The 17,077-nt window shown below is 36.9% G+C and overlaps 1 protein-coding gene across 3 annotated transcripts in view; it reads left to right on the plus strand.

Annotated features, from left to right (window-relative positions):
• sema3d (sema domain, immunoglobulin domain (Ig), short basic domain, secreted, (semaphorin) 3D) overlaps window positions 1-17,077 on the plus strand; it is an 83,821-nt gene that overhangs the window by 49,680 nt on the left and 17,064 nt on the right. For 2 of the 3 annotated variants that reach the window (XM_056478218.1, XM_056478219.1), the window contains exons 9-15: window positions 3,089-3,203; window positions 3,373-3,442; window positions 6,218-6,362; window positions 6,682-6,904; window positions 7,861-7,949; window positions 8,029-8,070; window positions 11,437-11,594. In XM_056478218.1, coding sequence (XP_056334193.1) covers window positions 3,089-3,203; window positions 3,373-3,442; window positions 6,218-6,362; window positions 6,682-6,904; window positions 7,861-7,949; window positions 8,029-8,070; window positions 11,437-11,594 — 842 coding nt within the window. The remainder of the gene's footprint in view (window positions 1-3,088; window positions 3,204-3,372; window positions 3,443-6,217; window positions 6,363-6,681; window positions 6,905-7,860; window positions 7,950-8,028; window positions 8,071-11,436; window positions 11,595-17,077) is intronic. The other variant, XM_056478220.1, reaches the window with a different exon arrangement.

The raw sequence follows: 17,077 nt of genomic DNA on the forward strand, positions 1-17,077 counted from the left end.
TGAACTTAGTAATTTTAGTGAAAACCTCAGATGCTGTTGGTTCCTGTTGGTTGTGCACCTTTTTTACCAACCAAGTTTGTTGACACCAATATAACGACACAGATCACTCTGACTACTCTGACTACCAGAGTCCCGCAGGAAAAAGTGATTGACAGGTGGTAATTTGTGTGTAACCTATCTTCATTTATTTATGTTTTGGTTATGGATAAAACAAAGACCATGCTGGTCTAGGTAGTTGAAACGGTAGGCTACAAATAAAAAATTAGTTATGATTTAATTATTCATAAATAATTAATTCACCGCCACCTATGACGACGATGCCATCGTCCATGTTTTACATTAGACATGGTATGATGCCAGATTGGTCGACAACACCCAACCCTACAATATCCCTTTAATTAGTGGTCCACTATGAGGACTTGGTGTCATTATCCATAAATAATGAAGTTGAATCATGTGGTAGAAAGTTTAAACATTTCATTGATTGCAAATTCGTCATTTTAACACCCTTCGAGGGCACCATTCTCAAGGATATTCCTGAGGAATGTTAGCAATTGAATCCCTTCCACAAGGTCATCACGAAATCATACAAAGGATGGAAGTAATTTAGGTAATGATCGCTCACCAAAACCCTGAGTTTGATTTAAAATGGTAATACTTGAATACAAAGCATGTGGTAAGACAAATACTGTACATATGGAAAGACTACTCTAGATCTGTGAAACGAATATTGAGTAGTCAGTTGGCCATTATTGTAAAATAATATTGTAAAACAAATAGAATGACCTATTAAAGAACTGCTTAAATGGACAATTCATGCCAAAGGGAAAGTTTTATTTTCTTAAACACAAAAGAAAATGTATACAACACAGTAGAAGGTATATATGTTAAATAAACGTTATTGTCCTTGACAGGAAATTTGTTATGGGCATCACCGTATTGCTGCAGACATTCCATAAAAACAATACAAGATACTGTATTTACAATAATTATAATGCTAATTAAGAGAAACTCTTGTTAAATAAACCCACTGAAATGGATACAAAGGGTTTCTTATATCAGTTCAACCTACACTTAGGGACTCTATATCTCCTAACAGAGGGAAGCAGTTCATAATGTGGAAACAAAAATTTAGTTGGATCATTTAGAATCCTTTCCACCTGATTAAGAACAATTCTTAAAGCAAGTTTCTATTTTTATTTTAAATGCAATTTTTATGTTCATCATTAGAAAAAAAAAATTCAAACAGGTTTAGTGAATAAAAATGGACTACAACTGAATAAAAACTTTCACTTTAACACAAAAAAAGGATATTGGTTTTTGATTTTTAAATAAATGTATTAGCTGAAAATAAAAGACCCCAGAGTGGTACAAAAAATAGGTAAATTAGTTTGTGGATATTAGTCAGTGACCATTTCTGGATCACACACACACACACCTTAGACCCTTAGACCCTAAGGTTGTGTGTGACTGATGAAGAAATGACCACTGAAAAGTTAAAGTGAAAACGACCAGTGAAAACCAGTGATTTTTTTTTTATTTATATAAATATATATATACAATACCGGTCAAAAGTTTGGAGTCAGTTTAATTTTTTTTTTTTTATTTTTTTTTTTTCAAGAAAACTATTCTGTTCATTAAGGGGGCATTTATTAAATGGAATTTTTAGAAACTGTTTTAAAGTTTTAAATTGCTGCTTTCTTATTGTATGTAGTTAAAAATGAAAATATTACTCCAGTCATTATTGCTTTTATTACTATTACCATTGATGATAACAATAATAATAATAATAATAATAATAATAACAACAACAACAACAACAACAACAACAATAATAATAATAATAATAATTAATATTAGAGTGATTTCTGAGGGATATTGTGACTGAAGACTGGAGTAATGAAGATAAATTTCATCTTTAAAATCACTGGAATAAATGAAGTAAATAGGGATAAGCTTATTTTAAAACATTTAAAAATCCTACTGACCCCAAACTTTTGACCGGTAGTGTATTTTAAAATGGAATACTGTAAATTAGAGTAACAGATTACAATATTGCTGCTTTTATTAAACAGATGAAACCTTGGTGAGCATACAAGAAAACATTTTAAACAATCTTATCAGCCCTAAACATTTTAACCTTAGAGAAAATGCTATATGTTGGAAATGGAAACAAATATTTCAATTTGTAATGCCTGCGATTGACCAATCAGAATAGAATATTGTTAAGAGCTGTTAGCTGATTTTAAATAACCGTTCGCACATGTCAGCTGTCATCCAGCAGCAATTATAAAACATCAATGATTTAGAGCAGTTTTCTTAATGCTATAGACTCATCCTCCCAGGCTGTATGCTATAAAAATTCCAAGCTGTATTGCAAAATTCTTGGTCTGAAGCGGGAGGGTTTTTATAGCTTTAGGAGAGAGCTGTAAAGCAATCCGAGGCCAGATTCCTCACTGGATAACTGGCCTAACACGAGAAGAGGGCATCTTTGAAGATTAAAGAATTTGGAAAACACCACTCCTAAACCTCTTTTAGGTCTCTTCCCCCCTTTTTTTTCTCAAGTGTGTGTTATTCAACAAGGAGAATGGCCGTGGAGGAATATGTTTGCTGCCTTAAGCGAGTGTAGATGAAATCATTGAAATCCTTTGATTAAACCCTTCTGGCTGTAATGAGGAGATTCGTTTAAGTGTTCTCAGCATGTCTTCTCTTTCTGAGACCTTTCAGTGATCTTTTGTGCATCTAAATACGTAAAACCTGCTCATGGAGAGGGTCATTATATTCCCTTTATAAACTCTCCTCGCTCGCTTTTCTCCATTTCTTGAACAGTCTTTCTTTGTCTCTCTTGTGTGTGCATTTGTGCTCCTCTTTAGCCTGTGTGTTACTGAAGGGCTTGTGGTTTGTCGTCGTCTTATGCTTAATTGAATAAGCTGCTTTAATCAGAAGCAAATGCTGGGTTTACATTTTATTATGAAAGTCTATAAAATATATAATAACAGAGGATTTAAATGATAAACACATGCTTTCAGAATGACTTCACTGAAATGTCCTATATTTGCTTGTGTCTGTGTGTGTTTTTTGCATGAAGAATGATGTTGGAGGTCTGAGGAGTCTTACTAACAAGTGGACAACATTTCTCAAAGCAAGACTCGTGTGCTCCATTCCTGGACCAGATGGAGTGGACACACACTTTGATGAGCTCCGTGAGTGATGTGTTTTATGTGACTTCTCACTCCCACAAACACACACAAATTTTAGTTTTATCAGACTTTTTTAAATGTGTGTGTGTGTATGTGTGTGTGCGTGTGTGTGTGTGTGTGTGTGTGTGTGTGTGTGTGTGTGTGTGTGTGTGTGTGTGTGCGTGTGTTACAGAGGACATCTTTCTTCTCCCTAGCAGAGATGAGAAAAACCCAATGGTGTACGGAGTGTTCACCACTACCAGGTGAGTGTATCAATATTTGATTCATCTTGGTACTGAAGTTTAAAAATCAACCTAAATGTGTTTAATCTGGTTAACTTCATACTTTATTTGTGTTATTTGACATTCTGTTGCCTAATACACAACTTTGCAGCTTAATGTCAAATTTCAGTGCAATAAAATGTATGTATATACACTGGCCACTTTTTTAGGTACACCTGTCCAACTGCTCGTTAATGCAAATTTGTAAACAGACAATCACATGGCAGCAACTGCATTTAGAATGGGGAAGAAAGGTAATTTAAGTGACTTTGAATGAGGCATGGTTGTTGGTGCCAAACGGGCTGGTCTGAGTATTTCAGAAACTGCCAATCTACTGGCATTTTCATGCACAACCATCTCTAGGGTTTATAGAGAATGGTCCGAAACAGAGAAAATATCCAGTGAGCGGCAGTTCTGTGAACACAAAAGCCTTGTTGATGACTGATTCAAGCTGATAGAAAGGCAACAGTTACGCAAATAACCACTCGTTACAACCGAGGTATGCAGAAGAGCATCTCTGAATGTTCAACACATGGAACCTTGAGGCAGATGGGCTACAGCAGCAGAAAACCACACTGGGTGCCACTCCTGTCAGCTAAGAACAGGAAACTGAGGCTAGAATTGGCACAGGCTCACCAAAATTGGACAATAGAAGATTGGAAAAACGTTGCCTGGTCTGATGAGTCTCGATTTCTGCTGTGACGTTCGCATGGTCGGGTCAGAATTTGACATCAACAACATGAAAGCATGGATCCATCCTGCCTTGTATCAATGGTTTAGGCAGGTGGTGGTGGTGTAATGGTGTGGGGGATATTTTCTTGGCACACTTTGGGCCCATTACTACCAATTGAGCACCGTGTCAACGCCACAGCTTACCTGAGTATTGTTGTTGGCCATGTCCATCCCTTTATGACCACAGTGTACCCATCTTCTGCCACAGCCATGTCACCCTGCAGCCCAAGACCGGTTACTCACTGAAGCTAAGTAGGGCTGAGCCTGGTCAATACCTGGGTGGAAGACCACATGGGAAAACTAGGTTGCTGTTGGAAGTGGTTTTAGAGAGGCCAGCAGAGGGCGCTCAACCTGTGGTTTGTGTGAGTCATCATACCCCAGTAAAAGTGAAGGGGGCACTATAATATCAGTGGGCACCGTCTTTTGCATGAGACGTTAAACCGAGGTCCTGACTCTCTGTGGTCATTAAAAATCCCATGGCACAATCCCAGGGGTGTAACCCCGGTGTCCTGGCCAAAGTCCCTCAATCAGCCCTAACGATCATGGCCTCCCAATCATCCCCATCCACTGAATTTTGCTCTATCACTGTCTCTTCAGTCCACCAATAGCTGGTGTGTGGTGAGCGCACCTCATCCATGCTGCTCACTGGTGGTGGTGTGGAGAGACCCCCGCCCCCTTATGATTGTGAAGCACTTTGGGTGTATGGCCATACATGATAAATGTGCTATATATATATATATACACATTACAGTACATTACATTACATACTTCCAGCAGGAGAACGTTCCATGTCATAAAGCGCGGATCATCTCAGACTGGTTTCTTGAACATGACTATTTGTTCACTGTACTCAAATGGCCTCCACAGTCACCAGAACTCAATCCAATAGAGCACCTTTGGAATGTGGTGAAACGGGAGACTTGCAGCCGGAAAATCTACAGCAACTGCGTGATGCTATCATGTCAATATGGACCAGAATCTCTGAGGAATTTTTCCAGTACCTTGTTGACTATCTGCCACAGAGGATTAAGGCAGTTCTGAAGGAAAAAGTGGGTCCAAACCAGTACTAGTAAGGTGTACCTAATAAAGAGGCCGGTGAATGTATAATATGATATTAAATGTATGTCCTTGCAAATTATTTTTAGCCTCCATTTACATTAAGGATTCTGTAAAATCATGTACAGTACACGTAGTCAACTGCATTCAATTTTCCACAAGATCACAATCCTCTCTACCTAATGACCGAACATGTTACCATTTTGAGATGTTTTGAGAGAAACTGCCCCAATACAAATATTCATACTTTGCTGTTCTGCATCAAAACACACACATTGAAATGAAAAATCATATTAGTCATGCACAACTATTTATTCAAGCGCATAAACCCATATGACCTGTATGACCCTGTATGACAAACCATAAATCATTTAGCATGGGTTTGTCATACAGTAGTGCATATGTGTCATGCAGATCTATTCATGTGACCATCGATTCGGGTTCATACGGTCATGGACAACCTGGAAAAGTCATTGAATTTTGACATGGCATTTTTCAGGCCTGGAAAAGTTTTGGAAAAACAGAAAAACCTGCCATATTTTGGAAGAGTCATGGAAATTAGTCTGTAATAAATATCTGTATACTTGAATATAGGTTAGTTGTCTTCTTTTCTGTCCTTGGCCATAAACATGCTCTCACATTATTAGTGCTGTGTAACCATTAACTAAAAAAATTAACATAGATATAAAAAAATAATCTGAAACTAAATAGATTGTTGCGTGTGTTATGATATGCTGTATTACAATTGAACATGCCTTGCTTTTCTTGTAATAGATATTACATGAAATATTAGGTCATGAAAATTTACTTGAAAGTCCTGTAATTTTGAGTATAAAATGTGTATGAACCCTGATCAATATAGGGGTTACAAAATATGGCAATCTATAGGATATGAAATTGCCTGTTTGTTAGGTGAAATACTTTTATTGTGGTCTTCAGCTTGTTTTCATGTGTTCTTTGTGTGGTCAGTTCCATTTTTAAAGGATCAGCAGTGTGTGTCTATACAATGGAAGACATCCGTGCAGCGTTTAATGGACCGTATGCTCATAAAGAGGGACCAGATCATCGCTGGGTGGAATATGAAGGCAGAATCCCCTACCCACGTCCGGGCACTGTTAGTAACACTCTTCTCACTCCACTTTCATGCTCTTCTCTCTCTCTCTCTCTCTCTCACTAGTTATCAGTGGCAGTCTATTTGAGGAGTTTCATACAACCCCACTAGAGGGAGTCATAACACTACATATGCTACTTATGCCCTCTGTGCTTCCAGTTATCATTTTTCTACTTACACACAACACTATAGTGGAAATATAATGCCTATTTAGATAATGCCATGCGTAGTTACATCACTTCATATGAGAATCACAAAATTACTTGCAGATTTGTTTTTTTTTCTGTTTTATTTTCTAAGCATCTTATTTTCCTTCTTGCAGTGCCCCAGTCGGACATATGATCCTCATATAAAAACAACTAAAGACTTTCCAGATGATGTCATCAGTTTTATACGACTGCACCCACTCATGTACCAGTCTGTGCACCCGATGACAGGCCGACCAATTTTCACTCGTATTAATACTGAGTACCGGCTTACTCAGATCATAGTGGACCGCGTGGCAGCTGAGGATGGACAGTATGCTGTTATTTTCTTGGGCACAGGTTAGAAAGACTTGACAAATCATATTAAACAACTACATTTATAATGGTGAATTTTCAGGGAAATAAGAAAATGTGATTTATATGTTTGATGAACTCTTAAAGGGATAGTTTACGTAAAAATTAGAAAGGTGGCTTACTATCTCCAGGTTGGAGGAAAGTCCCAGGTGGAGGAGTTGAAGTATTTTAGGGTTTTGTTCATGAGTAAGGGAAGAATGGAACATGATATTGACAAGCGGATCAGTGCAGTAGCAGCAGTAATGCGGTGGATGTACCGGTCCGTTGTGGTAAAGAAGGAGCTAAGCCGAAAAGCACCTGAGAGGAAGGTCGGAGTAGAGAGAAGTCTTCCACATCAAAAGAAATCAGCTTAGGTGGCTCGGGCATCTGTTTCGGATGCCTCCTGGACGCCTACCTAGGTAGGGGTTCTAGGCATGGGGAAGACCCAGGACACACTGGAGGGACTATGTCTCTGGGCTGGCCTGGAAACTCCTCTAGATCACCCCGGAGGAGCTGGAGGAAGTGTCTTGGGAGAGAGTCTGGGGTTCTCTGCTGGGACTGCTGCCCCCACAACCCGACCCTGAAAATGAAAGAGGATGAATGAATGAAAATTAACATGTAATCACAATTTACTCATCTTGATTTAAAACCTTTGTTAATTTCTTTCTTCTGTTGAACACATATGAAGATATTTAAAAGAAAGCTGAAAACCTGTAACCATCAAGTTGCATAGTAAAAAAATGCTATGGAAGTCAATGGTTGCATGTTTTCAAAATACCTTATTTTGTGTTCTGCTAAACAAAGAAACTCATAAAGGTTTGAATCAAGTAAAGGCAGAGTAAATGATGACTGAATTTTCATTTCGTGGGCGAACTATCCCTTTAAGAGTGTATGAGCTGTTAAACCAGCAGATGGCGGTAGATCTATATGAGACACAAATGTGTGCACGTGTGTTTGTGTAGATATGGGATCCGTATTGAAGGTAGTCAGCATCACTCAAGAAAACTGGTCCTCAGAGGAGATCATCTTAGAGGAGCTTCAGGTGTTCAAGGTAAAAGTCACAAACATTCAGATATGGAACATTTATGACTGAATAAAAACTAACAATGGTATATTTATTTTTCTCTCAGAGTCCCTCACCAATCCTCAACATGGAAGTCTCTTCAAAGCAGGTACTTCGTTCTAACCTACTAAATATTTATCTTGGGAATGACGAAAGAAAATAAATGGTTAAATTACAATTAATTGTTTTTCCTACAAAATGGCCAACAGCGATCATCAGCTAGCTGTTTTTGTTCTAGAGGTTTCACAGGACCATTTTCTAGTCATGTAACTGCAACTCCAAATCAAGTTCTCAAGCCTTGATCTCATAACAAATGCACTTGGGCCTCTATTGTTTTGTTCTGTTTTATCAGAGTCTTGCTGATGAGTATGTTGTTTCTGTTCTTGTGCCATTCCTTTCATTTTTCCTTCACACTCCCGTTTCTCTAATTATCTCTTATTATCTTTTGCAGTTCATGGTTGGGTTCGCAGTTCACTCGAAAGCTTTTATCCTCCTTTCTCTGTGCGCTCAGCTAGAACCGTAGGGTTACATCAGCAGGCCACTTGGCCAATTCTTTCTGTAATTATTTATTTTTAGGGCCTTTTGGCTTTTAAGAGCAGAGCATAATAGAGCACAGACAAGAAATTAAATGGAGAATACAAGGGGGATGGAAGGGGAAAAGATTGTCATAAAATACTTTGTTTTTCTACAAGCTGTAATCATTAAACAGTTTCACGTCATCTCTATTTATGTAGCTCTTTATGCAGTACAGATTGTTTCAATGCAGCTTAATAAGCAAAACAACTGAACAAATTTTAAAATTCTAAAACTTTTAAAATTCTAAAACAAGAGACACACTAATGTTTTAATAAATCGGCTCTATAAGATAAAATAGTGTACTTTTTAAGCTCTAGTCAGATCAGTGTGGTGATTTAGTTGATTATAATTCATCTATAAGCATCTCTGCAGAAGTTAGCATTGTCATTATGTAGCTTGAGTCATTTGAATCAACTGAATCAATTCAATTCAGTTCAATAACTGTGTCAGTGCTGCAACATTAGTTAGTTATGAAACTTAATTGCATTTGACTGTAATGCAGTTTAGCCAAACAGTGCCATTATCCTTCTTACCTCAGTTTTGATCTCACCCAATAGTGTCATTTTATATAGCAAGTGAATTTTAAAACCCACCAAAGCAAGCAATGCCAACACTGACAACCCATTTAGAAATCTAATATACAGTGCCTATAGAAAATCATCATAACCTGTGAAAATCTATACATTTACTCACTTTACGCCCTGCCTTCAGAAGGTCTTTGGGATAAAGTTGTAGAAAAGCACAGCTTAGGAGAAGGTTACAAAAACCTTTCAAAGGCTGGAGACGTTTTTTGGATTGTGATTTGATTTCAGGCTGTATGACAAATAAAGTAATTATTACAAAGTGGTATGATGATTTTCTATGGGCACTGTATACAAAGTACATATAATTCATGTTTGTTCACATTTATAAAATATGTGTCATAAATATTTTTCCAAATAGTGTAAAAATTGCCATTTGGTCATTTTAAAACTAACATTGGAATTGCAAATATGTACATATACTGTGTGTTCAATTATATCAGCTGTAATTTTACATTGTGTATATTGGTGTCACAGTGGTGCAGTGGGTAGCACAATTGCCTCACAGCAAGAAGGTCTCTGGTTAGAGCTCAGGCTTTGTCAGTTGGCATTTCTGTGTGGAGTTTGCATGTTCTCCCCATGTTCGCGTGGGTTACCTCCGGGCGCTCTGGTTTCCCCCACAGTCCAAAGACATGTGCTATAGGTGAATTGAATGAACTAAATTGTCTGTATTGTATGTGTGTGAATGCAAGAGTGTATGGGTGTTTCCCAGTTCTGGGTTGCAGCTGGAAAGGCATCCGCTGTGTAAAAACATATGCTGGATAAGTTGGCGGTTCATTCTGCTTTGGTGACCCCTGATTAATCAAGGGACTAAGCTAAAAAGAAAATGAATGAATGAATGTATATACATATTATAAGTAGAAAAATCAGTCCTGTGCTTCCTTTCCAATCAAATCGCACATAGAAAGTAAATCGCATCATACTAAACAACCTCAAGACATGGGCACCGTTTATAAATGCAGTAAACCTTTTGGAAGCAATAAACATGTCCAAGAAGATGTCCAAAATCTTTACACACAATGACCCAGAGTTTATAGACTGCATGTCACTGATGAGAAAATGAAGGATGTCGGCTGTATGATGACTAAAATCGCCAAACAGCTCTAAACAATCACTAAAGAATAAAGAATGAAAGGAAGGGCTGAATGAAGGAAGGGCCGAACAAGGAATGGAAGGAAGAACCGAAGGAAGGAAGGAAGGAAGGACTGAATCAATGAAGGAAGGAAGAACCAAATGAATGAAGGAAAGATTCAAGAAAGGAATGAACGAATGAATGAATGAATGAATGAATGAACAAAGAACCAAATGAAGGAAGGAACAAAAGAATGAAGGAATGAATGAATGAGAGAATGAAAGAAGATAGAATCAAAGGAAGGAACAAATGATTGAACGAACGAACAAACAAACAAATGAAGGAAGGACAGAACAAACAAACAATGAAAGGAATAAAGGAAGGAAGAATATAGGAAGATCTAAATGCACTACAGAATGTTACATTTACACATCCCTGCACAAACTGCATGTAAACTCATCAACTTTTCACAGCGTAATACTCACTACTTACTACACCTGCACTACTTACTTCCCACCTACACTACAGGCTATTTTTTACTCACTTTGAGTAATATTTACAACAGATACTTTTATGAGTATCTGTATTAGGACAAGTAATGGTACTTTTACTTAAGTATGATTTATCAGTACTCTCTACACCAGTGTTTTCCAACCCTGTTCCTGAAGGCACACCAACAGTCCACATTTTCAACCTCTCCCTAATCAAACACACCTGAATCATCTTATCATAACATCAGAAGAGACTCCAAAACCTGAATTTAATGGGTCAGATAATGGAGACATCCAAAATATGTACTGTTGGTGTGCCTCCAGGAACAGGGTTGGGAAACACTGCTCTACACCACTGAGCATATATGAATGTCATATGAATATACGCATGTTTTCATATGGCCACATATCAGATATAAGGTGACAGATTGACATTCAAATCAACAAACAGGATAATATGTTTGTTGAATTGAAATCTTGAACTTCATTTGTGTTTACAATGTTAAATAGTAAGGTCTGCTGTGGCTGCTTCATGCTGAGAGAAAAACAAGAGCAGGTTTTTTTTGTGCTTGTTTGTTTTATAGTTTATTTCTTTTGGGTTACGTCTACACATGGTTCTTTTTAGAGTTTGTTGGTCCAAAAAAGGCAGTAAACAAGTGACATTTACAGATAACGCTATTAGAGCAATTCTTCTAGTAAGCACTTTTTTGTGATTGCACCTGGTTTAGTACTTCTTTATGTGTGTGTGTTTGCAGCAGCAGCTGTTTGTTGGAGGAAGCGACGGGTTGGTGCAGGTGTCGCTGCACAGGTGCCATATTTATGGACAGGGCTGTGCTGAATGCTGTCTAGCAAGAGACCCCTATTGCGCTTGGGACGGCACCCAGTGCTCCAGATACATCCCAGCCTCCAAAAGGTAACACACACACACACACACACACACACACACACACACACACACACACAGGGCTGGGGTAGTAATGGATTATACAGTTGAGGGCAAAATTAATAGCCCTCATGTGAAGTTATTTTTCAAATATTTCTTAACAGAGCAAGGAAATTTTCACAGTATTTCCAATAATATATTTTCTTCTGGAGAAAGACTTATTTCTTACATTTTGGCTAGGATAAAAGCAGTTTTTTTTTTTACATTTATTAAAAACAATTTTATGGTCAATATTATTAGCCCTCTTAGGAATTTTTTTTTCCGACTGTCTACAAAACAAACCATTGTTATACATTAACTTACCTTATAAATTACCCTAACTTGCCTTGTTAAGATAATTAAGCTAGTTAAGCCTTCAAATTGCACTTTAACCCTTTGACTGCCCCTCTACCAAACGGTTGACGATGTTTTTACTGTTTTAAATAATGACTGTTAAAGTCATTTAAATAATGGCTTACACACACAGCATTGTTGGTTTACAAAAACAAAATCAAACAAACATAACCCTGTTGCACTAATACACTTGATTTTGGATTTATTGTAAAAAACAAACAAAACAAAAAACAAGGAAACATGTTAAATGAGAATCAAATATTTAATGGCACACTTAAAACAGGGTGATTTGGTATTCGAAAATGTTTTATTTTGAATATTTGTTTAAAATAAATAGGTCTTACACTTCATATTTTAGATTTTTCATAGTATTTGTATTAAGTCCGATACTTTTTATCATAAACTGACATATCAACTATTTGGTAGAGACTTTAGAAATTATGGGAGTTAAGAAATGCAGTCCAAACATTTTTTTTTCTTTGTGGGGCAGTTAAAGGGTTAAGCTGAATACTATTGCCTTGCAAAATATCTAGTCAAATATTTTGGACTGTCATCATAGCAAAGACAAAATAAATTAGTTATTAGAAATGAGTTATTAAAAATATTATTTATAGAAATGTGTTGAAAAAATCTTCTAAGCAGCACATAGGAAAATTTTTTTAAGAATTTAAATAATAATTCTGACTTTAACTGTATGTCATCTGGATATGTGTTTTCTGTTTGGCTTAGTCCCTTTATTCATCAGGGGTCGCCACAGTGGAATGAACCGCCAACTTATCCAGCATATGTTTTACGCAGCGGATGCCCTTCCAGCTGCAACCCATCACTGGGAAACATCCACACACACTCATTCACACACATACACTAAGGACCATTTAGCTTACCCAATTTACCTATAGCACATGTCTTTGGACTTGTGGGGGAAACCGGAGCACCCGGAGAAACCCACGCAAACACAGAGAGAACATGCAAACTCCACACAGAAATGCCAACTAACCCAGCCGGGGCTCGAACCAGCAACCTTCCTGCTGTGAGGCGATTGTTCTACCCACTGCGCCACTGTGACGCCCTATTTTAAATAATAATGTTAATAATTGAAATTAAAATAAAAAAGCTAATTAATATTATAAATATACATTTGACCACCCCTATAATTGTTCAAACCACTGTGAATGGATAATCGCGTCAATCACTCTACGAGAAAGAACTCATTCAACAGTCTGAAACCAGCAGATCTAGAGCACTGATAGACAACGTAACTGTTCACAAGACTGTTTTCTTATAAAATAGCTGTTTGTTTCTACATATAGCCTGAAACTAAAGTCAAATTAGATGCATAGTTTAACTTACAGTAACTTTAGAAGTAGCTAAAAGGATACTGTAGGTCAGGATACACAAAATGTCCCACAAAACACTGAAAACATAAATACATTTTAAATGTATTTTAAATAAATACATACATATCATTTGATTCACTGAAGCAGGTATAAAAAAATTACATTACCGAAAAAGTAACATTACCATTACATTACCCCCCCAACCGCACCCCTACTTTGAGGCGCACCTCCTCTTTGCCGCTGAAAGCATTAGGCTACTACAACCAGTCTTAGAGTTGCCACCATGGCAAGTGATAAAAATGCATTTCATTGCTGGAAATGTAAAAATTATTTCACCCTGAAATCCGAGAAGGGCACATATATAACAGTTCAGTGCAAAATTTGTTTGCCAGCTGTTAAAATACTTTCGACATCAAAAACTTCAATGTCAAACCCGAGGAAGCATCTACAGGTATGTAACCTAGCCTTTCTTTATTTTATAAAAGCAAATGGTTTTTGTCAATATCGTGAGTGTACAGAAATAAAAACAGACCCTTTCATTTCGAATGATATATTATGACTCACAAAGTTATTGATTTGTTAAATTCAGGCAACAAACTCCTCTTGCCAAAGCGATTTTATCACATTAACAGTGTTGGGCAATAGTGTTGCTACAAGTAGTGACGCTACTAGCTTAACTAGATTTCTCAGTAGCTTGGTGGTAGCATCGTTACTTTATAAATCAAACAGCTTTTCAGTATCGAAGCTATTTTATTAGTCACGTAGTGCAGTAGTGCCCACACAAGTTACATTTACCGATCGTGGAACGATAAGTGACGGCACTGACATTAACAGAGCTGTGAGGCTGGTCTAGCAGATGAAAGTAAATCCATATGATAGCAAGAATGGTGATTTCTTCTTCTTCCTGTTTTTCGGTGCTTGACAACAAACTTTTTCGTGCGTTACTGCCAATTCTCGCTCTGGTCCATGACATCGCCAACCAATTAGGCTAACATGAGAAATTTGCTTGATGAAAAGATGACTGAGGGAGGGGAGGTCTTTATATATAGTTTACTGTAGTAAAGGCTAAAGTATACTATGGTAATTACTTTGAGTTTATAATAGTTACTAATGATACTACATTATGTAGTGTAATTCATTAATAAAGAGTTGTAAATATATATATATATATACAATATGCAAAATTTAGATTTTGTAACAATAGTAAACTATTTTTTGTTATAAGGTCTGGTTTTGTGGTGGCTGTACTTTAAAATTAAATTAATATAATCTTAATTCAAGTGATGAAAGATATAGAAATTCTAACAGTAAACAGAGTGGTCACACCTGCTTGGTATAAAGGCTTGAAAATTATTTAGTTGAAAATATCCATTAGAAACTTATAAGTAATCAAAAAGTAATCAGTTACTTTACTTTTATAAAGTAATTGAAAGGTACGCTATTACTCCAAAGTAACCTCCCCAACACTGATGGTCATATGGATGTAACACTAAATATATAAAAAATATATAGGTCACAAAATACAAACTAAACTAAAACTAACAAAACCATTGAAGAAACAAACTAAAACAGAAAATATTTGAAATAGTATCAAAAAATATATTTATACTAAAAATACTAATACACACACAAACACACACACACACAAACACACACACACACAGACATATATATGCATAGTTGAACTGATTAAGCGATTGTCCCAAAGATGAGTCGATGCAAAGCCTTGACATTGATTTACAGAGTCAGCACTTCTGTCAAGTCAACGGTCTTCTTATTGGCACCTAAAGCCACATGTGTGTCCTGTGACATCCCTGAGATGTGCACCGTGTGCAGTTTGGTGTTTAGGATAGTGGAAAGTTAAAAGAGAGAGAGACTGGGCTTTGTGGTGCCCTCTTTCTGACCTACTTCTCCAGGGTGAGTTGTTTCCTGGAGTTCAGCACAGAGAAGAAAATGATAAATATTTGATTTTTCCTGTGCCATAGGGTGTAGTGGGACCGGACTGGACAGGCAAATTGATTAAAGTTGCTTTGTTGTTGAGATGATGTATGTGAGCTGCCAGAGAAGTTTTCTTGCCCTTTCTCTCCCCGGCTCTCCGGTCCGCCACTGACGCAAAGAGGCCAGGTCACTCCTGCAGAGAGAGGGAGAGAGAGAGAGGAGAGAAACACACAGAGAGGAATGTTAGTTTGTTTTGGAGATTGTTTGGCTGTCAGATGGCTCTGTTTGAAATGCACTTTGCGGCTTCATTAAGATTCAGACTTGTCAGTGAAGTTTGCTGGCTGAAAAATGACAACTGTAGAGCTGTTGTGTTTGAAGTGAAACAAAGAACTTAACATGAAATTTGCTTTGTTTTGTTTCTGTTCTTTCCTCTGAAGATAACCCTGTTTTGCTTATTATAAACGGTTAATTAAGTTAATTATTTCATGATTTGCTCTCATTGTCTACAATAACAATCATTTTTTTATTCTTGGTTTTGAAATTAAAGGAACTTCAAAATAACTGAGCAGTGGTTTGCTATTACATCTCTACGCTGCTGAAAGCAAAGTGTAGATGATTATGCTCTCTAAAAAACATTGAGTTATTTATTTAACCCAATGGTTGAGTTAAAAATATTTGGTGCTTTGTTGGGTTATTTTTAACCCAACAATTTTTACAGAGTGTAAATATTTCCTTTTAATATATATTAAACTACTTTGGGGCGCCACAACAAAATTCATTCACGCCACGGCTACGTTACACCTTCTTATCTTCTTAAAACCTTTAGTGGTTGCTGTTTTTTTTTAAATATAGCAGTTATTATCGCACCAACACATATTAAAATGTAGGTGAATTATTTACAGAACTTTCCTGTAATCATAGTAGTGCTGTGTGTTATTTGTTTAACCCTTTAAGGTTACATGCTGAATGACTGGCTGACTGACAGGTCTGCGCGATGCGCGAGTCCAGGAAACACAACGTAGCCTTCAGTTATGCTGAACACACTTTCCATAATTACACCTTATATATAGATAAAGGACTATGGTTCTGCATACAATGACTTTATCTTGCCAGAGTTTATGGCCGTTTCACTTTACTTCAGGAGACATCAATGCCATTCTGTAGGTCTATTGGAGACATTCATAAATATTCTTAGCAAATCTAATAAATGTGGGATCCATACTTGTTACATAAATGCACTTGAGAAGTGTTTATTTGAGAGCGCACAAGAAAATCGGTACTTGAGCAGCGTATATTTGAGGGCGTGCAAGAAGTTTTGTGCACAAACAGAGGAAATCGGCGCACAAGCAAAGAGATTCTCGTGCTCGTATTAGATGAATGCGATATCGACTTGTAATACTGCCCTCACAACATTTTGTCATAACGCCATAGGTAGTTGGAAGATCTGACACCACAGATCTGACACCACACAAGCAAGCAGCATTAATGTATAAAACCGAAATCTCTCAACAAACGTAATTTTTCCCTGATTTTTTTTTAATTATGTCATGCCAGTTTAATTAAATTCAATTCATCTTTATTTCTATAGAACTTTTACAATGTAGATTGTTTCAAAGCAGCTGAACATAGAAGTTCTAGTAAATTGAAATTGAAACTGTGTCAGTTCAGTTTTCAGAGTTTAAGGTCAATTTAGTTCAGTTCATTGTGGTTTAATTTTCACTGCTGAAAGTCCAAACACCGAATAGCAAATCCAATTGATGTGCAGCTCCGTTGTTTACTCACTTTTATTTGGCTTCTTCCCAGTTTTTGGTTACAGTGGAATGAATTGATAATTACTCTGGCATT

This window comes from Danio aesculapii, chromosome 18 (assembly GCF_903798145.1).
Source record: "Danio aesculapii chromosome 18, fDanAes4.1, whole genome shotgun sequence".
Taxonomy (NCBI): Eukaryota; Metazoa; Chordata; class Actinopteri; order Cypriniformes; family Danionidae; genus Danio; species Danio aesculapii.